Genomic DNA, 25,176 nt, shown 5'->3' on the forward strand with positions numbered 1-25,176 from the left:
TCATGCATTTGACTTTTTAATATTAATTTTGTATCCTGCAACCTTGAAAAATTTCTTATTAATGGTGTATATTTAGCTATGGATTTTTATTTATTTATTTATTTTTAAACAGTTGGATAGATTTATTTATTTGTTTGTTTGTTTTCGGCTGCATTGGATCTTCGTTGCTGCACACAGGCCCTCTCTACCTGCAGCAAGCGGGGGCCACTCTCTGCTGTGGTGTGCAGACCTCTCACTGCGGTGGCCTCTCCCATTGCGGAGCACGGGCCCCAGGCGCGCTGGCTTCAGCAGTTGTGGCTTGCGGGCCTCAGCAGCCGTGGCTCGCAGGCTCCAGAGCACAGGCTCAGCAGTTGTGACGCACGGGCCCAGCTGCTCCACGGCATGTGGGATCCTCCTGGCGCAGGGCTTGAACCCATGTCCCCTGGACCGGCAGGCGGATTCTCAACCACTGCACCACCAGGAAAGCCCTAGCTATGGATTTTTAAAGTTGTTTATGCAATTATGTGTAGACGATTATGTCATCTCCAAGGATAAAAGTTTTGTTTCTTTAAGTCCGTAAATCTCTTCATTATTTTACTTGTTTAACTATTTTACCTAGGATCTCTCATATAATGTTGAATGGAAATGGTAATAATAGGCATCCTTGTATTTCTCCATTAGAAATGATGTTCGCAATAGGATCATAATGACTAGTATTTTTAATTTTTATTTTATATTGGAGCATAGTTGATTAACAGTATTGTGTTAGTTTCAGGTGTACAGCAAAGTGATTCAATTATACATATACATGTATCTATTCTTTTCCAAATTCTTTTCCCATTTAGATTATTACAGAACAGTGAGCAGAGTTCCATGTGCTATACAGTAGGTCCTTGTTAGGTATCTTTTTCTGTTTTTCTTTTTAAAATTTTAAAATTTTTGGCTGCGTTGGGTCTTTGTTGCTGCACACGGGCTTTTTTCTCTAGTTGTGGAGAGCGGGAGCTACTCTTTGCTGAGGTACGCAGGCTTCTCATTGCGGCAGCTTCTCTCATTGTGGAGCATGGGCTCTAGGTGTGCGGGCTTCAGTAGTTGTGGCACTCGGGCTCAGTAGTTGTGGCTTGCGGATTCTAGAGCACAGGCTCAGTAGTTGTGGCACACGGGCTTAGTTACTCCGCGGCATGTGGGATCTTCCTGGACTAGGGCTCGAACCCGTGTCCTCTGCATTGGCAGGTGGATTCTTAACCACTGTGCCACCAGGGAAGCCCCTAGTTATCTATTTTATTTTATTTTTAATTTTTATTGGAGTATAGTTGATTTACAATGTTGTGTTAGTTTCAGTAAAGTGATTTAGGTATATATATACATATATTCATTCCTTTTTAGAGTCTTTTCTCATATAGGTTATCATAGAATATTCAGTAGAGTTCCCTGTGCTACATAGTAGGTCCTTGTTGGCTCTCTGTCTTCATAGTGACTAGTATTAATTAAAGAAGTTCCCATCTGTTCCTAGTTAACTAAAAGTTGTGTGTGTTACTTTAAGATATGGTCAGAGAATATGGTGTGTACATTAGTAATTCTTGGAAATATGTGGAGGCTAGCCTCATAACCTAGTTAATTTCTGTAAATATTCCATATGGGCTTCAAAAGAATGTATTTTCTCCAGTTTTTGGATGTAGTATTCCATATTTGTTCATTATATCTATTAATTGTGCTCTTTATAACATTGCTATCCTTGTTCTTTTTTTCTTTTTCTTTTTTTGGATCAGCTCATTTTATCAATTACTGAGAAAAGTGTTTTAATCTCTGATAAAGATGGTGGCTTTGTCAGTTTGTCTCTATATGACCGATTTTAAAAGAAAGTATTTCTCCACTTCTAATCATTTGCAATTATATTAAGTAAATCATGTTTTGAGAATTTTCCAGCTCTTTTATTCAGCTGCTCTTTTTGTATAAGTCATACTAGCCATTGCCACATTCTAATCTTGAATTGCATCCTGGGAGTCTCAGTGATATACATATGAGGTTATTTTTGTTGTTGTTAACATGTAGGAAAAATAACAGTTACATTTATGAAACATCCACCATGTACCAGGCATTGTGCTAGGTGCTTTAGTTACAATAAACTTTTATCACATGATTGGGACAGGCGGCAGGTTAGTTCATTGGAAAAAGTTGATGAAAGTGAGGAATCATTAAGAAATGACAAATACTTTAAACATTTTATACATACTTAAAATGCACGCTTATATATACATTCATTCACCAATCTTTATGTATGATTCTGTTTCACAGAGTTTATCCTTTTTCATGTATAAATCACACCTGTAATGCATTTTCAAGAATTTCTAGTTTCTTTTTCTTTTTTTACAATATATGCTTGTAGCTTAGCTTGTACACAACAGTTTGTACCTCTTAATCCCCTACTCCTATATTGCCACTCGCCCTTCCCTCTCCCTACTGGTAACCTTTAGTTGGCTCTCTATATCTTGAGTCTGCTTCTTTTTGTTATATTCACTAGTTTGTTTTATTTTTTAGATTCCACATATAAGTGATATCATACAGTGTTTGTCTTCCTCTGTCTGACTTATTTCACTTAGCATCATCCCCTCCAAATCCATCCATGTTGCTATAAATGGCAAAATTTCATTTTTTTATGGCTGAGTGGTATTCCATTGTGTGTGTGTGTGTATCTGGCACATTTTTTTTATCCATTCATCTGTTGATGGACATTTAGATTGCTTCCATATCTTGGCAATTGTAAATAGTGCTGCCACAAACATTGGGGTGCATGTATCTTTTCAAATTAGAGTTTTTATTTTTTTGGATATATACCCAGGAGTGGAATTGCTGGATAATGTGGTAGTTCTAGTTTTAGTTTTTTGAGAAGCCTCCATGCTGTTTTCCATGGTGGCTGCACCGATTTGCATTCCCACCAACAGTGTACCGGAGTTCCCTTTTTTCCACATCCTTTCCAGCGTTGGTTATTTGTGTTCTTTTTGATGGTAGCCATTCTGACAGGTGTGAGGTGATACATCATTGTGGTTTTGATTTGTATTTCCCTGATGATTAACAATGTTGAGCATCTTTTCAGGTGCCTGCTGGCCATCTGCATGTTCTCTTTGAAAAAATGTCTATTCAGTTCTTCTGCCCAATTTTTTTTTTTTTGGGGGGGGTATGCGGGCCTCGCACTGTTGTGGCCTCTCCCGTTGCGGAGCACAGGCTCCAGACGCACAGGCTCAGCGGCCATGGCTCAGAGGCCCAGCCGCTCCGCGGCATGTGGGATCCTCCCAGACCGGGGCACGAACCCGCGTCCCCTGCATCGGCAGGCGGACTCTCAACCACTGCGCCACCAAGGAAGCCCTCTTCTGCCCCCCTTTTTTTTTTTTTGCGATACTTGGGCCTCTCACCGTTGTGGCCTCTCCCGTTGCGGAGCACAGGCTCCAGACGCACAGGCTCAGCGGCCATGGCTCACGGGCCTAGCCGCTCCGCGGCATGTGGGATCCTCCTGGACCGGGTCACGAACCCGTGCCTCCTTCATCGGCAGGCGGACTCTCAACCACTGCGCCACCAGGGAAGCCCTCTTCTGCCCATTTTTATTTTTATTTTTTATTTTTTAGATGTTGGGGGTAGGAGTTTATTAATTAATTTATTTATTTTTGCTGTGTTGGGTCTTCGTTTCTGTGCGAGGGCTTTCTCTAGTTGCGGCAAGTGGGGGCCACCCCTCATCGCGGTGCGCGGGCCCCCCACCATCGCGGCCCCTCTTGTTGCGGAGCACAGGCTCCAGATGCGCAGGCTCATTAGTTGTGGCTCAGGGGCCCAGTCGCTCCGCGGCATATGGGATCCCCCCAGACCAGGGCTCAAACCCGTGTCCCCTGCCTTTCCAGGCAGACTGTCAACCACCGTGCCATCAGGGAAGCCCTTCTGCCCATTTTTAAATCGAGTTGTTTGGGGTTTTTTTTTTTTTTTTCCTTGATACTGAGTTGTACGAGCTGCTTATATAAGTTGGATATTAACCCCTTATCAGTCATATCATTTGCAAATATTTTCTCCTATTCAGTAGGTTATCTTTTGGCTTTGTCGACAGTTTCCTTTGCTGAGCGAAAGCTTTTAAGTTTAATTAGGTCCCATTTGTTTCTTTTTGCTTTAGGAGAGAGATCCAAAAACATATTGCTACAGTTTATGTCAAAGAGTGTTCTGCCTATGTTTTCCTTTAGGAATTTTATGGTTTCCAGTCTTACATTTAGGTCTTTAATCCCTTTGGAATTTATTTTTGTATGTGGTGTTAGAGAGTGTTCTAATTTCATTCTTCTACATGTGGCTGTCTAGTTTTCCCAGCACCACTTATAGAAGAGACTGTTGTTTTTCTCCATTGTATATCCTTGCCTCTTTTGTCGTAGATTAATTGACCATACTGTGTAGGTTTAAGAAATTTCTAGTTTCTGTTGATGAAAATTGGAGGGAGAACCCAAAGAATTCTTATAGGTTTTTATGACTTTTAAGTAAACCTTATGGTTATCCTGACTAAACCTAATTTGATAACAATCTTTTAGTACTTTATTGAGTCACTTACTTCAATTTAATTTTTATAGAAACTTTCTTTCTTGTACTCATATTCTACTGATTGACATAATGTTTAATGAAACTATATAATTATAGTACCATTATGATAAGTATAAACAGACTTGGGAGTAAAGTCACCTGACTGCTTGTAAATATGCAGCCCTAAATAATGGGAGCAGAAAGATGTGGTTGTACTAGAGAACAGCCATCTAGCTGCAAGCATTTGTCATTGGCATTAGTTATTCTGTTCTACAGAGGCGATGGAAAGAACTTGTCATCGGTTAGGTAGAGGTCATTTAAGGGCATCTATATTAATCTTTACAACTCTGCACGAAGGTAACGTTATCTCCATTTCAGAAGGGAGACCTGATTTGCCCAAGATCCCACTACTAGCCTATTACTGAACCAAGAGGACCTAGGCCTGGATTATTTCAACCACAGTCATTTCGTAAAGCTGTGAGACCTCTCTTTTATAATCTGTGTATTTTAATTGAGTTTTACTTCATGTATTGCCCATGCTTCATGAATTAGTGTATAGGCCTCTGCAGTAAGAAATAACGTTTCTGGCTCCCTTAATTATTTTCCTGATGAAGAACATTAAGCAATAACTATATATATATATATATATATATATATTTTTTTTTTTTTTTTTTTCTCCATAGCAGTCAATTTTGGCTTTATCTGGATGTTCTCTCACCTTTGTCTTCAGGTCACAATTCACTTGGTCAGGTTAGCTTGTCTCTTAGCAAACACTATCTTTCTAATTCTTAAAAAGTACACTCCATCTGAACCCAGGAGCTTGGATTCTAAATCATTATCTAAAAAGCAAAATCTTATTAATCAGAGATATGTTACCATTCGTTCTTTCCTTATTTCTTCCTTTCTTTTCTAAAGCTACAGCCCATGCGTCCATCTCTTCTGATTTCTTCTCCATGACTAACTTATATTTAGTGATGCTTCTTCTCTTTCAGTGGTGCCATTCATCCCTAAGTGAATCAGCATGAGTGAGACATAGGTTTGATGAGCCTTTCACACTTTATAAATACATAAATACATCTACTGATTAGGCACATCCAATGTATACATTCTCACAGAAGTTATCACCACCATCACTTCTCTTATCCTCCAGGTGCTTCACAAGTCCCTGTTATTGCTTTGTTTTTTCTTTCCAGAAGTCCTGTTCCAAGTACTAGAACAAGTGTGGTCACTATATAGAGCTTCCATGGTGCAGAACTAGAAAAAGTCTCTGACACACTTCCTTATAAAGTTAGTCTTTGGATTTTCATACTTCTTGGCATTGTATTGTATTTTTAATTGAAATTCCAAGCCTTAAGACTTCTTCGATTAACTCTTTTAGCAAACTGCCTTAATAAATTGCATGATCTCCTAGATTCTAATAGTTTATTTTTTAAGCCACCTCATTCTTTCATGATCCATGTGAAATTCTCTGCAGGCATCATGAGTTTTCATCATTGTCAGGTCCTTTCTCAAAGTAGCTATCAGATTGTAATCCATTTAAAAAACATAGGGGGCTTCCCTGGTGGCGCAGTGGTTGAGAGTCCGCCTGCCGATGCGGGGGACACGGGTTCGTGCCCCGGTCCGGGAAGATCCCACATGCAGCGGAGCGGCTGGGCCCATGAGCCACGGCCTCTGGGCTTGCGCGTCCGGAGCCTGTGCTCCGCAGCGGGAGGGGCCACAACGGTGAGAGGCCCGCGTACCGCAAAAAAAAAAAAAAAAACATAGGAACCCTTGAGGAGTATTAGAGAAGCCGTCATCTTTTCTACTTTCTAAATTCTGCTATAGGGACAGATTAATTTACTGGTTAAGACTCTGAGCTGAACTTTGAGGCAATTGATTTAGCAGTGCTCTCTCCAAACCCCTACCTTGTACAGGCTTCTGTGTATCAGCAAATGGCTACTTCATCCCTCCGATTGTTCAGGCCAAAATCTTTGCACTCATGCTTGATTATTATCTTTTTCTCATACTCTAACCCATTTGTTTTCAATTCCTGCTTGTCTTTCCTTCAAAATATAACCAGAATGTGATCACTCTTCACTACCTCTACCCCTTGACAAATGAGTTAACTCCAGGAGGAGCCAGCCCCTTGTGTCCATCGGCCTAAGTTAATAGGCTATCTACCCTGGTCTTCCCATTGCTCATATAAAACCTTGACATAAAGTTCAATTAGGGAGATGAGTCCTGCTCCACACTACCTTCTCGCACTTTCTGGTGGTGTTCCTTGTTTGCTTTCATACAGAGAGAGAGAGAGAGAAAAAAAAAAGTCTCAAGACACTATTAGGGTAGTGATAGTAGGAGTCAGGGCCCAAGAGCTGCTTCCCTCAAAAGGACTCAACTCTTGCCAGCATAAACATCTCTGTGTTTATGCACATGTGAGAATTTGAAGATGAGAGGAGGAAAAGAAAGAAGGGAAGTGTAAAATTCTCCTTTTTAGTTGAGAGTCAATTTTGTATAATGGTTAAAGAGTATAGAATCTAAAGCCAGTCAGCCTTGGTCTGAATCCTGCCAGTAGCCATGTGACCCTGGGCAAATTCTTCTTCTTTTTTTTTTTTCCAGTTTTATTGAGAAATAATCGACATATATTACTGTGTAAATTTAAGCTATACACTATGGTGGTTTCATTTACATACATTGTGAAATGATTACCACAATAGGTTTAGTTAACATCCATCAATTCATATAGATATAATAAAAATAAAAGAAAAAAAATTTTCTCCAGTGGTAAGAACTCCTAGGATCTACTCTCTTAACAACTTTCCTAAATATCATACAGCAGTGTTAACTATAGTCATTGTGTTATTCGTTAAATCCCTAATACTTATTTATCTAATAACTGTAAGTTTGTACTTTTTGACCACATTCTTCCAATTCCCCCTTACCCTGACCCCTGCCTCTGGTAACCACAAATATAATCTCTTTTTCTGTGAGCTTTTTTGTTCATTTTGTTTTAGATGCCTTATATAAGTGAGATCATACAGTGTTTGGCTTTCTCTGTCTGACTGATTTCACTTACCATAATGCCTTTCATCCATGTTTTCACAAATGGTAGAATTTCCTCATTTTATATGGCTGAATAATAGTCCATTGTATATATATACCACAACTTCTTTTTTTTTTTTTTTTTTTCTCTTTTTTTTTTTTTATTAGTTTCTGCTTTATAACAAAGTGAATCAGTCATACATATACATCTGTTCCCACATCCCCTCCCTCATGCATCTCCCTCCCTCCCACCCTCCCCATCCCACCCCTCCAGGCGGTCACAAAGCACCGAGCTGATCTCCCTGTGCTCTGCGGCTGCTTCCCACTATCTATCTACCTTACGTTTGGTAGTGTATATATGTCCATGCCTCTCTTTCCCTTTGTCACAGCTTACCCTTCCCCTTCCCCATATCCTCAAGTCCATTCTCAAGTAGGTCTGTGTCTTTATTCCCGTTTTACCCCTAGGTTCTTCATGACATTTTTTTTTTTTTAATTCCATATATATGTGTTAGCATACGGTATTTGTCTTTCTCTTTCTGACTTACTTCACTCTGTATGACAGACTCTAGGTCTATCCACCTCATTACAAATAGCTCAGTTTCGTTTCTTTTTATGGCTGAGTAATATTCCATTGTATATATGTGCCACATCTTCTTTATCCATTCATCCGATGATGGACACTTAGGTTGTTTCCAGCTCCGGGCTATTGTGAATAGAGCTGCAATGAACATTTTGGTACATGTCTCTTTTTGAATTATGGTTTTCTCAGGGTATATGCCTAGTAGTGGGATTGCTGGGTCATATGGTAGTTCTATTTTTAGTTTTTTAAGGAACCTCCATACTGTTCTCCATAGTGGCTGTACCAATTCACATTCCCACCAGCAGTGCAAGAGTGTTCCCTTTTCTCCACACCCTCTCCAGCATTTATTGTTTGTAGATTTCTTGATGATGGCCATTCTGACTGGTGTGAGATGATATCTCATTGTAGTTTTGATTTGCATTTCTCTAATGATTAATGATGTTGAGCATTCTTTCATGTGTTTGTTGGCAGTCTGTATATCTTCTTTGGAGAAATGCCTATTTAAGTCTTCTGCCCATTTTTGGATTGGGTTGTTTGTTTTTTTGCTATTGAGCTGCATGAGCTGTTTATAAATTTTGGAGATTAATCCTTTGTCAGTTGCTTCATTTGCAAATATTTTCTCCCATTCTGAGGGTTGTCTTTTGGTCTTGTTTATGGTTTCCTTTGCTGTGCAAAAGCTTTGAAGTTTCATTAGGTCCCATTTGTTTATCATTGTTTTTATTTCCATTTCTCTAGGAGGTGGGTCCAAAAGGATCTTGCTGTGATTTATGTCATAGAGTGTTCTACCTATGTTTTCCTCTAAGAGTTTGATAGTTTCTGGCCTTACATTTAGGTCTTTAATCCATTTTGAGCTTATTTTTGTGTATGGTGTTAGGGAATGATCTAATCTCATACTTTTACATGTCCCTGTCCAGTTTTCCCAGCACCACTTATTGAAGAGGCTGTCCTTTCTCCACTGTACATTCCTGCCTCCTTTATCAAAGATAAGTTGGCCATATGTGCGTGGGTTTATCTCTGGGCTTTCTATCCTGATCCACTGATCTATCTTTCTGTTTTTATACCAGTACCACACTGTCTTAATTACTGTAGCTTTGTAGTATAGTCTGAAGTCAGGGAGCCTGATTCCTCCAGCTCCGTTTTTCGTTCTCAAGATTGCTTTGGCTATTCGGGGTCTTTTGTTTTTCCAAACAAATTTTGAAATTTTTTGTTCTAGTTCTGTGAAAAATGCCAGTGGTAGTTTGATAGGGATTGCATTGAATCTGTAGATTGCTTTGGGTAGTAGAGTCATTTTCACAATATTGATTCTTCCAATCCAGGAGCATGGTATATCTCTCCATCTATTTATATCATCTTTAATTTCTTTCATCAGTGTCTTATAATTTTCTGCATACAGGTCTTTTGTCTCCTTAGGTAGGTTTATTCCTAGATATTTTATTCTTTTTGTTGCAATGGTAAATGGGAGTGTTTTCTTGATTTCATTTTCAGATTTTTCATCATTAGTGTACAGGAATGCCAGAGATTTCTGTGCATTAATTTTGTATCCTGCTACTTTACCAAATTCATTGATTAGCTCTAGTAGTTTTTCGGTAGCATCTTTAGGATTCTCTATGTATAGTATCATGTCATCTGCAAACAGTGACAGCTTTACTTCTTCTTTTCCAATTTGGATTCCTTTTATTTCCTTTTCTTCTCTGATTGCTGTGGCTAAAACTTCCAAAACTAGGTTGAATAAGAGTGGTGAGAGTGGGCAGCCTTGTCTTGTTCCTGATCTTAGTGGAAATGGTTTCAGTTTTTCACCATTGAGGACAATGTTGGCTGTGGGTTTGTCATATATGGCCTTTATTATGTTGAGGAAAGTTCCCTCTATGCCTACTTTCTGGAGGGTTTTTATCATAAATGGGTGTTGAATTTTGTCGAAAGCTTTCTCTGCATCTATTGAGATGATCATATGGTTTTTCTCCTTCAACTTGTTAATATGGTGTATCACATTGATTGATTTGCGTATATTGAAGAATCCTTGCATTCCTGGAATAAACCCCACTTGATCATGGTGTATGATCCTTTTAATGTGCTGTTGGATTCTGTTTGCTAGTATTTTGTTGAGGATTTTTGCATCTATGTTCATCAGTGATATTGGCCTGTAGTTTTCTTTCTTTGTGACATCCTTGCCTGGTTTTGGTATCAAGGTGATGGTGGCCTCGTAGAATGAGTTTGGGAGTGTTCCTTCCTCTGATATTGTTTGGAAGAGTTTGAGAAGGATGGGTGTTAGCTCTTCTCTAAATGCTTGATAGAATTCGCCTGTGAAGCCATCTGGTCCTGGGCTTTTGTTTGATGGAAGATTTTTAATCACAGTTTCAATTTCAGTGCTTGTGATTGGTCTATTCATATTTTCTATTTCTTCCTGAGTCAGTCTTGGTAGGTTGTGCATTTTTAAGAATTTGTCCATTTCTTCCAGGTTGTCCATTTTATTGGCATAGAGTTGCTTATAGTAATCTCTCATGATCTTTTGTATTTCTGCAGTGTCAGTTGTTACTTCTCCTTTTTCATTTCTAATTCTACTGATTTGAGTCTTCTCCCTTCTTTTCTTGATGAGTCTGGCTAATGGTTTGTCAATTTTGTTTATCTTCTCAAAGAACCAGCTTTTAGTTTGGTTGATCTTTGCTATCGTTTCCTTCATTTCTTTTTCATTTATTTCTGATCTGATCTTTATGATTTCTTTCCTTCTGCTAACTTTGGGGGTTTTTTGTTCTTCTTTCTCAAATTGCTTTAGGTGCAGGGTCAGGTTGTTTACTCGAAATGTTTCCTGTTTCTTAAGGTGGGATTGTATTGCTATAAACTTCCCCCTTAGAACTGCTTTTGCTGCGTCCCATAGGTTTTGGGTCGTCGTGTCTCCATTGTCATTTGTTTCTAGGTATTTCTTAATTTCCTCTTTGATTTCTTCAGTGATCACTTCATTATTGAGTAGTGTATTGTTTAGCCTCCATGTGTTTGTATTTTTTACAGATCTTTTCCTGTAATTGATGTCTAGTCTCATAGCATTGTGGTCGGAAAAGATACTTGATACAATTTCAATTTTCTTAAATTTACCAAGGCTTGATTTGTGACCCAAGATATGATCTATCCTGGAGAATGTTCCATGAGCACTTGAGAAAAATGTGTATTCTGTTGTTTTTGGGTGGAATGTCCTATAAATATCAATTAAGTCCATCTTGTTTAATGTATCATTTAAAGCTTGTGTTTCCTTATTTATTTTCATTTTGGATGATCTGTCCATTGGTGAAAGTGGGGTGTTAAAGTCCCCTACTATGATTGTGTTACTGTCGATTTCCCCTTTTATGGCTGTTAGTATTTGCCTTATGTATTGAGGTGCTCCTATGTTGGGTGCATAAATATTTACAATTGTTATATCTTCTTCTTGGATCGATCCCTTTATCGTTATGTAGTGTCCTTCTTTGTCTCTTCTAATAGTCTTTATTTTAAAGTCTATTTTGTCTGATATAAGAATTGCTACTCCAGCTTTCTTTTGATTTCCATTTGCATGGAATATCTTTTTCCATCCCCTTACTTTCAATCTGTATGTGTCTCTAGGTCTGAAGTGGGTCTCTTGTAGACAGCATATATATGGGTCTTGTTTTTGTATCCATTCAGCCACTCTGTGTCTTTTGGTGGGAGCATTTAGTCCATTTACATTTAAGGTAATTATTGATATGTATGTTCCTATTCCCATTTCCTTAATGGCTTTGGGTTCGTTATTGTAGGTATAGTCCTTCTGTTGTGTTTCTTGCCTAGAGAAGTTCCTTTAGCATTTGTTGTAAAGCTGGTTTGGTGGTGCTGAACTCTCTCAGCTTTTGCTTGTCTGTAAACGTTTTAATTTCTCCATCAAATCTGAATGAGATCCTTGCTGGGTAGAGTAATCTTGGTTGCAGGTTTCTCTCCTTCATCACTTTAATTATGTCCTGCCACTCCCTTCTGGCTTGTAGAGTTTCTGCTGAGAGATCAGCTGTTAACCTGATGGGGATTCCCTTGTGTGTTATTTGTTGTTTTTCCCTTGCTGCTTTTAATATGATTTCTTTGTGTTTAATTTTTGACAGTTTGATTAATATGTGTCTTGGCGTATTTCTTCTTGGATTTATTCTGTATGGGACTCTCTGTGCCTCCTGGACTTGATTAACTATTTCCTTTCCCATATTAGGGAAGTTTTCAACTATAATCTCTTCAAATATTTTCTCAGTCCCTTTCTTTTTCTCTTCTTCTTCTGGAACCCCTATAATTCGAATGTTGGTGCGTTTAATGTTGTCCCAGAGGTCTCTGAGACTGTCCTCTGTTCTTTTCATTCTTTTTTCTTTATTTTTCTCTGCATCAGTTATTTCCACTATTTTATCTTCCACCTCACTTATCCGTTCTTCTGCCTCAGTTATTCTGCTATTGATCCCATCTAGAGTATTTTTTATTTCATTTATTGTGTTTTTAATCGATGCTTGATTCATCTTTAGTTCTTCTAGGTCCTTGTTAACTGTTTCTTGCATATTGTCTATTCTATTTCCAAGATTTTGGATCTGGGAAATAGAATCTTGGATCAGCTTTACTATCATTATTCTGAATTCTTTTTCTGGTAGACTGCCTATTACCTCTTCATTTGTTAGGTCTGGTAGGTTTTTATCTTGCTCCTTCCCCTGCTGTGTGTTTTTCTGCTTTCTCATTTTGCTTATGTTACTGTGTTTGGGGTCTCCTTTTTGCAGGCTGCAGATTCGTAGTTCCCGTTTATACCACAACTTCTTTATCCATTCATCCATTGATGGGCACTTGTTTCCACGTTTTGGCTATTGCAAATAATGCTTCTGTGAACATGGGGTACAGATACCTTTTTGAGTTAGTGTTTTTATTTCCTTTGCATATATCCCCAGAAGTGCAATTGTGAGGTCATATGGTGGTTCTATTTTTAATTTTTTGAAGAACCTCCATGCTGCTTTATATTGTGGCTGTAGTTGGGAAGATTCTTCAGCTTCTCTTTGTTTCAGTTGCCTTTTTGAGTTGGGGGTAAAACTAGCATTTGCCTTACCACATATGGTTATTGTGAAGATTAGGTAAGTTAGTACATGTAAAGCAATTAAATAATCTTAACATATAGTGAGTGTGCACTAAATAGTTTTTTTTTAAAGCCAGTATTCAAAGTAGCATTGTGAACCTTATAATTCCTGGTGGCATAAGGAGCTATAAACACTTCTTCTTTTTTAAAAATTTTTTAAATTTAATTGAAGTGTAGTTGATTTACAACCTTAATGTTCTTTCTAAACCAATATCCAGGAATATATAAACAAGGGCAGCAGCAATTAGTTGACAAAGAACAAGGTATTCAGGGGTCCTGACTATTGAAAATTGCCCAGCAGCATGGGATGGAATAAACCAGGCCAGAGGCTGAGGCAGTTTTCAATAAGTTCTTTTGTCCAACACCCAGCCAATTGACCAACTTCTCTTTTCCTCGTTATCTCTTTCTGCTTTGGTGTTTGTTTGTTTGTTTAAGTGTTTATTTTCCTATTCCTCTACCCTGGATTTTTTTCCTCAGCTGTATCTATTGTCCTTCCTCTACTACATTTTACTATGTTTACATCTGTACATTGTGGAAGAGAAGATAACTAAACCTTTATATCCTAAATTAGAAAATTTCCTAAATCCTCCTTTTTCTCTCAGGATCAAAGATTGCCTTCAATTAAGGGGGCACCGTGAACTTTTAGTGTGCTTGATGAGAGCATTATTGCTCGTTTGGGTGGGATAACTTTTCACTGTGGAATTGTCCCTGGCATTGCAGGATGGTTAACACCCCTGGCCTCAGTACCAAGTGCCAGTAACACATTTCCAGTCATTGAGACCACCAGAAATGCCTTCACACATTTCCACACACCCCACAAAGTAGTGGTGGAGCCTCTGGTTTAGAACCACTGCTCACTAGGCAGTTGGAAGCATATCATCCCAATACTGAACTTGGCTGCTCATTATCAACTGTTCTTTACAGTGTGATGGAGCAACTTAATTGCCAAACTTTTTATGTCTAGAGAAAATCTAGATGTAATTATTTTTCTAGAGAAAATCTAGCTATTTTATTGGGTTGGCCAAAAAGTTTGTTTGGGTTTTTCTATGTTATGGAAAACCTGAAAACAAACTTTTTGGTCAACCCAATCATTTAGAGGATTAAAGTATATCTCTTTCAAAGGTGATTTTTAAAATATAGTACAAAGTGGGCACACACTTTAGAATCTCTTGTACTAATGATTTGTATATCTGCACGTTGAGTATAATGTTTTAGTTTATAATGTTATATAAGTAATTAAGTTATGAATTTCTTAATTCTTTTATATTTCAGAGAAGGAGATTTGAAGAAAACTGGGCACAGGTTCAGCAAAGCCAAGAAGAGAAACAGAAAAAGAAAAAAAAAGCAGAACAGTCATAATAAAATCATGGAGGAAAACTCATTTGAAACCTTAAGTTATCTTACACCAGAAGATCAGGACCCATCTCAGAGTGAAGAGGAAGACTTAGAAGAGACCAAAAGAGAATCAGAGTGTTCCTTAACTGGTGGTCTGAGAAATGAAGTAGGAGATTTTGTGAATGTCCATAAAGATGAGAGACAGGAAAACATAAATTCTGAAAACAGTTTGCCACATGTTATGTCTGTAGTTGAGTTGGACAATACACCAAAGAATTTCCTCCCCAAGGAAGATGATGACTTGTTTCTAAATTTGTCATTGATGCCAAATGAAAGCTCTGTTTCTTATTCAACAGTGACTCAAAATCTCCCCTATGTAGCAAGTGATGACTGCCCTGGCACAAAGGTAGAAAAGCATATTGAAAGTAGGGACGTCATGGCATTTCACATCCAAGACCGATTTGTTGAAACCCCGTGCTCATTTATGCAGAAGAAAGAGATGGTAGATAAGAGTCTCCTGAATGAAACAAGTCTGTACCATCAATATGGATCCAGAACTTCAGATAAAGTTTTAAGAAAGGAACAAGGAGTAAATACATCTAAAAACAGTTACTGGGCTTTTTTCTCAAATGATTTCTCTGATGAAGAATTACAGTTGGGCTCTGATAGACAACCCTATTTTGGTAGCTGGCCTGAGGGACCTAATAAGTTTATATGTGAACAGAGACCAAAGAGAGATAGATGGCAAAAACTGGCTCATCCTGACAACAGGGGACAATTGATTAAATTGATCTCTCCTTCTGAAGGAGCATCAGGACCAGGAAACAGTCCTGAAACATTGATAGAAGAGAAGCTATCGACAGAAAATGACGATTTGTCACCTCCAACTGAGAATATAGATTCTATCATAGAAACAGAGACAAATATCTTTGGAAGCCACTTCCTTAAGCTGGATAGCCTAAAGAATGCCTTACACTCAACAAAGAATAAAAAAAGGAGGCAGAAAAGGATTTTCAGTTTGGCACCAAACTTTAACTTACTGGGACAGAGTCTTATCAATGTAAAAGAAATTGGGAAATGTGAATTGTTAACAGAAAGCCATGGAATAAAAATTATTTTGGAAGAAAAAAAAGATGTAATTTCAGAAATAAATAATGAAGAAGAGGATAAGCAAAACATTATGACCTTCAATCATCATCCATCATGGTTTTACTTTGACATTGTCAAAGATTCTCTTCTAAATGTTGGTGGACAATTTTATTCTCATTACCTGCTATTTAATAGACTAAGGCACTTTGTGTATTTTTACAAAAGCCCCATTCCTTCTCTTATGCTACAATATACATCTAGCTTTTGGAAGATATCTTTTACAAGCAAGAAACCATTTTTGACTTTCAACTCTCAGAGGAGAGTAGATGATAAACTAAATGATGTAAGGTTCACTTCTTCAGAAATTTTAAGTAGCCTACCTGATACTTTGTACTCTTTTAGGGTCAATTCTGATCTTCACTTTTTAAATGAAAGTTTTGGTGAAAAGCTAGAGACATGGGAAGAACCTAAACCATTACAGTTCTCACAAACAGAGGATAACCAAGATTTAACAAGCACTGACTACTTTGATTCCCTTGAGCTACCATTATCACAAGAGTTTGCCTTTCAACTAGTAAAGCTTTTTGGATCTCCTGGAGTTCCAGTGGGTAAATTGAGTTTATTTGCTACAAATAAAAAGTCCAATTTAACATATGCGAGTCATTTTTGCGGTGTTTCTACTTCATGTTATTGATTTCATGCAGTTAATTGATGTTGCGATACTTTTCGGCGGTGGAAGTGGAGGACACGTAGCAAATGGTGCTCAGTGGAGTCATGCCCCACCACCCCCACCTCCACAGCCAGTCGTCTGAAATGTCTTTGAGCATGTTGAATACTTGGACGCTTAGTTTCAACAGACAGTGGGAAGAATGAAGAATGAGACAGGCAAACAGTGATTATGTAACAAATAGAGATGGACTTCTTTCTTTAAGAAAAATCTTTCTGCTTTCTACATTTCCCTTGTTTGGCGCATGGCCCTTTCCTTTCTCATTCACATTATAGCTCATAGATATATGAGAATAGTAAAAGGGGGACAATGAAGATTAAGTGATGAAAAAAATATCTGAAATCAGTTGAATTTAATTTTTAAGAACTGTCTGAGAAGGGTACTGAAAAGAAGGTTAGGAAGGAGTCTGACTGGTTGACTTGAAAAGTTCCTTTGGGCCCTTAAGGTTGTTGTTTTTGGAAGTGAAAAATCTACCTGTGAATTTAAAAAGTGAAAATATGATTTTTTAATATTGTAAGTAAAATTCTAAGTAAATTTCTGCTAAATAGTATGCCTATGCAAGATGCTAAATATCTTAAAGAGGAAATGAGGCACATATCCCAACTTTTCCTTATCTGTAAGTCAATTGCACATGTTAATGATTTCATACAATTGCATGTGTCCCCTTCCTTGGGGACAGAAGCTGTAAGAGCCAAGAAGTAAAGCTCCAATCCCTGCATCCTGTATCTTCCTGTTATTCTTTTTCTTCTGTACTTACCAGGGAGCCTGGGGTTCTCTAACAGCTTGATTTCCAATGTTTTTTACTTTGCTCCTAAACTTCTGCTGTTCTGGACAAACTTGGTCCACTCAGCTCAGAGCCAAGATTAGCTAAGTCTCAGAGTCAGAGGAGTCACAACTATCAACCTGTTCTGGCATCATGTTTATCATTTTTGCCAACTTTGTGAATAATCACATCGTAACTGTTTGCTGCAATTTTCTATCCTCCTAGATGCACCAAAGAAACATACCAATTTTAAAATTAAACTGCACTTGCTTTGGAGAATTTAAAAAGATAATGGAAGTCATTTTAAGTCGGGAATATTAGTCCAAAGTCCCTATTCTGAAGTCATATGCAAAATTCTTTGTGGCATTTTGTGCCATTTTTCTGGGAGAAAGTCCATAGATTTTAGCAGCTTCTCAGGGACGTCCATGACCCCAAAATATTAACAATCACTGCCTTAGATTGGCACCAGAAAGCATGAAGGCACTAGTCGGAAAAGATTCTAAACCTCCTCCCTTGAATGTACAATACTATCGTAATCAACAATAATGATCCAGCATCCATTAATTAAGCTTTGGAAAGCTTTTTAGAGGAAATAGACCTCATTCATCAAGTAGCTTACCTTCTAAATGGGGAGACAAGACTAACACAAAACAAAATTATTGCACATAGAAAATATAAATGAGAAGCTTATGAATATTTTATGAGTGAGGTTAGCTGTGCTAAAGGGATTGTTGAAGAGAATATGGGGTTATGGTTTTGTCTGGGATGGCTCCAAATGGAAGTGAATTATAAGCAGTGCTTATACAAATATGACTTAAAAACAGAGGGAAAGAATTTTACATTTGGAAATGGTGTATGCTTAAAGAAAGGAAAGGAGAAAACTGGAAGTGGAGGCTGTAAACTAATTCGTTTACCTAGGTTGGACATGCAAAGCTCTGGTGTATCTATGACCTTGTAAATAAAACAGGGAACTCAAATGAATTCTAGTATTAGGAGCTCTGCAGACACAGTGGGATTATATAGTAGAGTCATACATAGGCCTGAAGAAACCAAACTACCCACGTTACTAGGGATATGCGAGTATAGGAAAAATATTTTCTATGGTTTGGTATGGCTGATAGGTATAAATCAGTGTTTGGACTTTCTTATGAGCATCATAATTGTAAGGATTTTTTCCCCCAGACACTGTTATGTGGAAGGAGCAATTTGCAAGAAAACTAAACTTGCTGTACTTGCAGTGTTTTATACATGTCACAGGAAAGGATGTCTACCTAAATTTTATGCCCTATGACAGTACCACTTGAAGCTACTGATGTGTATATATTTGTACTTACATGAGAATATGAACTATGATACATATCACTTTACATATATACATAAGCATTTTTATTGAGTCTGGATAGTGTTTACTAATAGAGATCTGAGACAGACTAAGTCCTGCTTTAGCTATCACTGAAATATCTTCAAAACCAGGCTTTTATCATAATGGTGGTTTAGATATCATGTTTGCATATCTTCATATTTAGGGTAAAAATATGTGTGACATTAGAGATGAAATTTGTTCTTTTTTTTTTTTTTCCCCACAGAATCTTTGTTGCCCGACGACTGTGTGGTTCCTCTTGACAGGAAGACACTGAAGATGATCTGTTTGCAGTGGAAGACGTCAGTAGAGGTATATTTTTATGGCTTTCAAAGCACCTTCTCTAACTGGTTTCTTTTTTTACTGATTTTTAAATTTTTTATACAATTTTTAAAGGTTACTTTCCATTTACAGTTATTACAAAATATTGGCTATATTCCCTGTGTTGTACAATACATTCTTAAGCCTAGCTTATACCCAATAGTTTGTACCTTCCACTTACCCACCCCTATATTGCCCCCACCTCCCATAATCACTAGTTTGTTCCCTATATCTGAGTCTGCTTCTTTTTTGTTTTATTCACTAGTTTGTTATATTTTTTAGATTTCACATATGCAATATCATATAATGTTTGTCTTTCTCTGTCTGACTTATTTCACTTAGCATAATGCCCTCTAACTAGTTTCTTAAAAAAAACAAAAGAAAACCTGTTCCATCAAATGTAACATGAAGAGCTACATCCATTGTATTAAATTAGAGAAAGAATGTATGTGGATGGGTGGATAATCTATGCATGTTTCTTTCAGTTAGTCCCAAAGAGAAAGTTGCATTTAATTCCCTAACTTTGTTGTAGTGTAGGCTGGTATAAGGGCCAACTGTGGGTGACTGAGGTCCCCGTTTTAGGAGAGTCATTTATTCTTCTTTACATCTTTTTCTCCTGTCCAGCCCTCAATCTTATCTTGTTATAATAAAGTAACAGCTACAAATTAGATTCATATTTACTTGACTTGGAAGCACCTCATTATTGGTATGTTCTGGTGGTCCATGATGGTTCTGACAGGCTGTTAATTTTCCAGGTAGCTGGAGGAGGACTGGTTGGGAAGGTTAGAAAGGTAACAGAAACTCTGGAAAAGCCAGTACTCTGTGTAATATAATGAGGAGAGGGTGGCTGGTATTCTGTTTACATTAGTTGATTGTGACTTAAATGTGCCCAAAGGCAATGCCAGAGGTACATTTTGAAATAAATAGTAAAATCAAGGTTTAGTGAAACATAGAATTATATAGTTCAGGATAGTAGGTATTTCTTAACTGTTCATATAAACACAGCTGTGGGAAAAGTAGATTTGTTTGTGTGCTCAGGTAGTAAAACCAAATACGTTTTTCTACATATTTCTCCTCATTCCCATGGAGACCTTTTCCCTACCTAAACACACACACACACACACACACACACACACACACACACACACACACACACACAGCAACACTTTAAATGTTTAAACTGACATTTATGTTTATTATGTTTTTTCTCATTTGGGGAGTGTCCCTGTGTGAGTTAAATGATGGTGCAAACCTAATCCCAATGGCAAATATTAATCATTATTATATGTATTTTAATTATGATTTCTAGAAAAGACAGAAGAAGATTGGTTAAAAAAATGAAGATTCCTTGAACTGTAAGTACAACTCATTCCAGAGACCTCTATATGATCAGGAGGAAATGGATGTTGACATTATTTGGTTGTAATAGCTCATATGTACTACAGTTGAAGAGTAAATATACAAAATGTAGTCTGTTACCATAGCAACTCTGTGTGCTACTGCACATGTGATGTTTTTATTTCCTTTCAATGTAGATCTTTTTATGAAATACAACAAAGCTTAGATTGTTGCTGCCGAATTTATTTTCCAACTTTATTGGTTGGAATATAGTTTAGAGCATTTTGTCAACACACAGTTTGTGAGGGATTTCCATCCCCTCACCCCTCACCTCCACCCAGAGTGATACGTGACGATGGCTGGGGATCAGGGAGATAGGTTATATGTAAATATTAAAAGATTCTCTAGGAAAAGAGGCAAAACATGTAGACAAACTCATGTTTTAAACTTGACATCAAGTGACATGAAAATAAACACATGGCACTTTTTTTCAAATGCCTAAATTATGAAATAAACACAGCTGCTACAATTTCAGTATGTATCTGTCTGCATTTGATAAGAATTGAAGGTACTCTGCATTTACCATATGTTTTCTCTTTTCATTGTTTCCATTTCTCAGCTAACTAGAAATACACATATACCCAGTAAAAATGTTTTTGTTTGTTTTAAACATGGTTCTGCTGAAAGAAGAAGGGGAAGGACTAAAGATCTGGGAGAAGAGTTTAGAGATTTGGAAAATGTGGGATAAATGTAGGAGCGGAAGAGATAAGAGGCTATGAGGAATTCCAGAGAAAGGAGGTGAAGAAATTCATTCGTTTGTTCAACAAATGTTTATCGAGTTGCCTCAGTTCAGACATTGTTCTACACACTGAGGATATAGCAGTGAAAACATTCCTGGCCTCATGGAGTTTATGTGAGGCTTCCCCTCAGTGTGACACCAGTATAAGCAGCATGCAACAAGCATGGGTATATTTGGCAGTAGCTAATTCCAGAGAGTGTTTTCTATCTGCTAATTTTGTGTCAAGGACACTTTATGGACCATACTTTTTTGATTTTTATGTTCATCTTCTACATTCATGCTAAACGAACTGCCCTCTGTGAACCTCACAGAGCAGTCATCCCTAATTATTTGTCCTCTCGTTGGGGAATTTTATGAGTGCTGTAGCCATGTACAGGTTTTTTATAATTGTCATGAGAATGGGCCTCTTAGATTTGTGTCTGGCATAATGATCAGTGGGCATCAAGGGGTAACCAGAAATTTAGAAAGAAGGAAATAGCAGGAGAATGTGGTTGGCCCTGGGAGCCTCAAGTCCCTGCCTATTTCAAAATCCTCTTCCTGCTGGTGGCCAGGGTGTTTATATTGCCTCACTTCTTTAAGGACATAGGGCAGAGTGCTGGAAAGAGGATGGGTTCGCATCTTGAAGCTACTGCTGACTGGCTATGTGACCTTAAACAAATTACCCTCTCAGAACCTCAATTTCTTCACCTGTAAAAAAATTACATTTATAATACCAACCTGTCATGGGGATAATAAATGAGGATTAAATGAAATAACTTGTGCAAAGTTCTTAGCATAGTGCCTGAAAAATAATAGGCTCTTAGTTAGGGTTAATTCCCTTCCCCTAAGTACCTTAGTTGGTTACACCTTTGTCTTTGAAATGCCCCTGGCAGAATAGAAATTGTGTTATCTAGGACAGGGGTCCCCAACCCCTGGGCCTTGGACCGGTTCAGGTCCGAGGCCTGTTAGAAACTGGGCCACACAGCAGGAGGTGAGTGGCGGACGAGTGAGTGAAGCTTCTTCTGCACTCCCCATCACTCACATTACCACCTGAACCATCATATATACCCCCCACCCCACCACCATCCGTGTAAAAATTGTCTTCCAAGAAACTGGTCCCTGGTGCCAAAAAGTTTGGGGACCACTGATCTAGGAGAGCAACATATCAACTCAATAAACTTGTTAACACATTTGCAGGAATTAAGTGTATTTATTATTAACTTTATAATGTAAATAGCTGTGTCATCAGGGAATGGGACATAGACTAGGTTTTGATTTAGAGACAGGAAGTTGGGCATAATCAGGAGGACAGGCTCTTGAATGAGGCAGGACCAGGCAGGGTGCGGGGCTGTGCGGACAATGTGAAGTTCTCGATGTGAGGGGGTGGCATAAATAGGTCAGGAGTTTGGGAAACTGACAGCAAACTCCATTCATGTCACCATTTTGTCTGGACTTCTCTGGGCTTGTGTTTGTTTGTAGTTGAAGTCTCCATCTTCCTGGTACTGTTGAAGATCCTCATCATCAAGAAAGAGTGCTAAGTGGCAAACTGAAGGATAATTTAGAGTGATGCACTCAGTGGCTACCAAAATTGGTTTGAATAATCTGTTCAACTATTCTTAATCAGTTTCCTGATTACTAATAAAAAACTCAACGAAAGAGGTAACAACTTGAACTTTTTATTATCTAATTTTGAAGATATTTGCCCTACGTTATTTCATGAAGAAAATAAGGCACAGAAAACTTGAGTAGCTTATTTTTAAAATTGCATCAGAATAGAAGGATAGGCCCTATATCCAAGTATGGGTCCATGATTCCATTTCTAGAATTCTGAAATCCAAAAACCTCTGAAAACCAAAAGTTGTTTTTATTTTGTTTTGTTTCTTAAATGTTTGGCATGAAAACTAAGTTGGCAGCAAGACTTGACCCAAACAGACAGGTTAATTTTACTCCTTATTTATCCCACTTAGTGTGACTCTTCAGACATTTTACTGCAGAAATATTAATGTGTTAAATTACCAGCGGTGCCCTAGACCCCACTTAGAACTTCCTAAATTCTGAAACATATCTGACCTCAAGGATTTTGGTTAGGGATTGTGGGACTTGCACTATACTACAATAATAATTATTTTTATTATTACTATTATTTTAGTTTAATTGTACTTAACAAACTTCAAATACAAAAATTCGTATTTGAAAAATATAAATTAAGGGGTGATTTCTCATTATTCAACATGTAGGCATTTATGTAATCTCTCTGTTTTCAGAAAGGGAGTGTTGCCTGCCGTATCTTGCCTCTTACTCCTCCTCATCCTGTTTTATCTTCTCCAAAGAATAAACCTCCAGGCTTCTGTAGGGGGTGGGCAGCTGCCTGACTGTGTGGACATTTGTTTCTTAAACAGACTTTCAACTGACCTTCCTGTTTAGAGCCCCACGTCCAGCCCTAAATCTTCCAATTCCTGAAATTTTAGGGGTTATGCAGAGTAAATTGTATCGTTTCTTGGCTTTCTGTAATTCAAATTTTATTTTTAATTTTTTTCCAAATTAATTAACACTGGGCCTTTTGCTTTCCAGTTTTTGAAATTTTGTTGCTGTGATCTTCTCTCTTTTTTTTAAGTTTATACTTGAAAATAATAATGATTACCCGCCCCGCCAAAAAACCTTTACATTTTCGTGGGGTTTCAGTGAGGGAGTGGAAGTTAAGTATTTGAGTTCTGTCTGCTTAATCAGGAACTGAGCACTTTATTTAATTTTAGCTCAATGTTTTTCCTATGTTCATTTTGTACAGTTTCAGTTTATCTTTCTACTAGACTGTCAGTCTCTTCCAGACAGACCAAGGTCTTCAGTGTTTGGTTGAACTCCCTAAGGTCTTGCTCTCTGTGCAGGCTCCTAGAGCCGTTGTGAAACTGGACTTACCTTTGGCCTGGGATGGGATGATTTCAGGGAAGAGCTGATCAGGATTAGGGTTGAAGCAGAGGAGACTCTAGCATCTGGCAAATGTTTGCTTTCTTAGGAGCCTTTGACAGCAACAATTATGGATTTCTAATGAATACATTAGAGTCCACACCACCATGGCTGTAAGTAAGGGTAATATCATAAATATTTAACAATGAGCATGGCAGGGGTGGTGACCAGTTCGGAGACTCCTTTGTACTGTATTGATGCATACCAGCTAACTACCCACCTAAGCTTCTACTTAGGTTCCAGGATGCCCCCAGCTTTCTCCAGCTCCTGCCTTTATTACCTTGCCCTAATTTCCAGAATGGAGCTTTAGAAAAATGGGCTGGGGCTACTTTCCCCACCTCTCATCCTTCCTCTTCAAAACTTATACTCCTCAGGTGTCCCTGTACACAGTGGCAAATACTAGGTGCTGTGGAAATAGAATTATGGTCATTGCCTTTGGAGAGGAGTGTGATGCCAAATAGAGAGAGGGAAGGAATATAGGAGGCAGAGGCAGTGTGAGGTTAGAATGAGCAAAATCAGTCTTATCCAGAGGACATTTCTGCATTAGCAGACTTATCCTAGGCCACCAGAGTCCTGAGCATTTCCCCTGTCAATTCAGCCAAGCAGACATACTCTGCACGACTGCTCTCCCCTTGTCCCCCTAACCTCTTCCAGCTTCCTGCATCCTCCATCGAGCTTCTAGGGGAAGGATAAGGGAAGAGCCAGGAGGGAGCAGTTTTAAGTAGAGAGGCACTACCTCTGAATGGCCAAATAGTGCAGACTGTGGTGGAAGGTGAGAGCTGGAGGTGCTGTAGCAATGAGGGGTCCACCATAGAAACAGCTAAGCAGGCACAGAGGGATGCTTTCCTGTCCTTTCAATTCATGTCATTTATGTAACAAGGTGAATAAGTATGTATATAAGGCATTTTTTTTTTTTAGTAAAAAATCAGATAAAAGCTTTTGGTAGGCGAAGAAAGGACATAGGATTAGAGAAAATTGGGAAGCTACTACCTATATATTTTAAATGGTTCTACTATGTTACAGGGTCTTTGGTTAGGCTGCTTTGGAAACTTCATCTTGGTTTCAGACTTCTGCCATCTTGGCATCTGCAGGGGAGGAACCCAGGGCTGACTTACAATTAAGCATTCCAAATCGTGGGGTATTTGGAACTGTAGGTTCGAGAGTTAAATTCCTGGTTTTCAGTGGCTCTTCCTGTGCACCCTCTTATTTTTCCACATCTTGTTAAATAGTAATAATTAGAGAAACATTTGAATGTTTCTTCATTTGCCAGAAATTACTCCTAAGATTATTTCTTTATGTCTA

At 38.2% G+C, this 25,176-nt stretch overlaps 1 protein-coding gene across 2 annotated transcripts in view; it reads left to right on the forward strand.

Annotated features, from left to right (window-relative positions):
• N4BP2L2 (NEDD4 binding protein 2 like 2) overlaps positions 1–22,561 on the forward strand; it is a gene marked incomplete at its 5' end in the record, with an annotated part of 80,267 nt that extends 57,706 nt beyond the window's left edge. For both annotated transcript variants that reach the window (XM_079721975.1, XM_079721976.1), the window contains 4 exons: positions 14,475–16,234; positions 18,703–18,788; positions 20,107–20,152; positions 22,393–22,561. In XM_079721975.1, the coding sequence (XP_079578101.1) occupies positions 14,475–16,234; positions 18,703–18,788; positions 20,107–20,130 (1,870 nt within the window). In that variant the 3' untranslated portion in view covers positions 20,131–20,152; positions 22,393–22,561. The remainder of the gene's footprint in view (positions 1–14,474; positions 16,235–18,702; positions 18,789–20,106; positions 20,153–22,392) is intronic.
• Between the last annotated feature and the right edge of the window lie 2,615 nt (positions 22,562–25,176).

The sequence above is a fragment of the Hyperoodon ampullatus genome (genome assembly GCF_949752795.1).
Source record: "Hyperoodon ampullatus genome assembly, chromosome: 16".
Taxonomy (NCBI): domain Eukaryota; kingdom Metazoa; phylum Chordata; class Mammalia; order Artiodactyla; family Ziphiidae; genus Hyperoodon; species Hyperoodon ampullatus.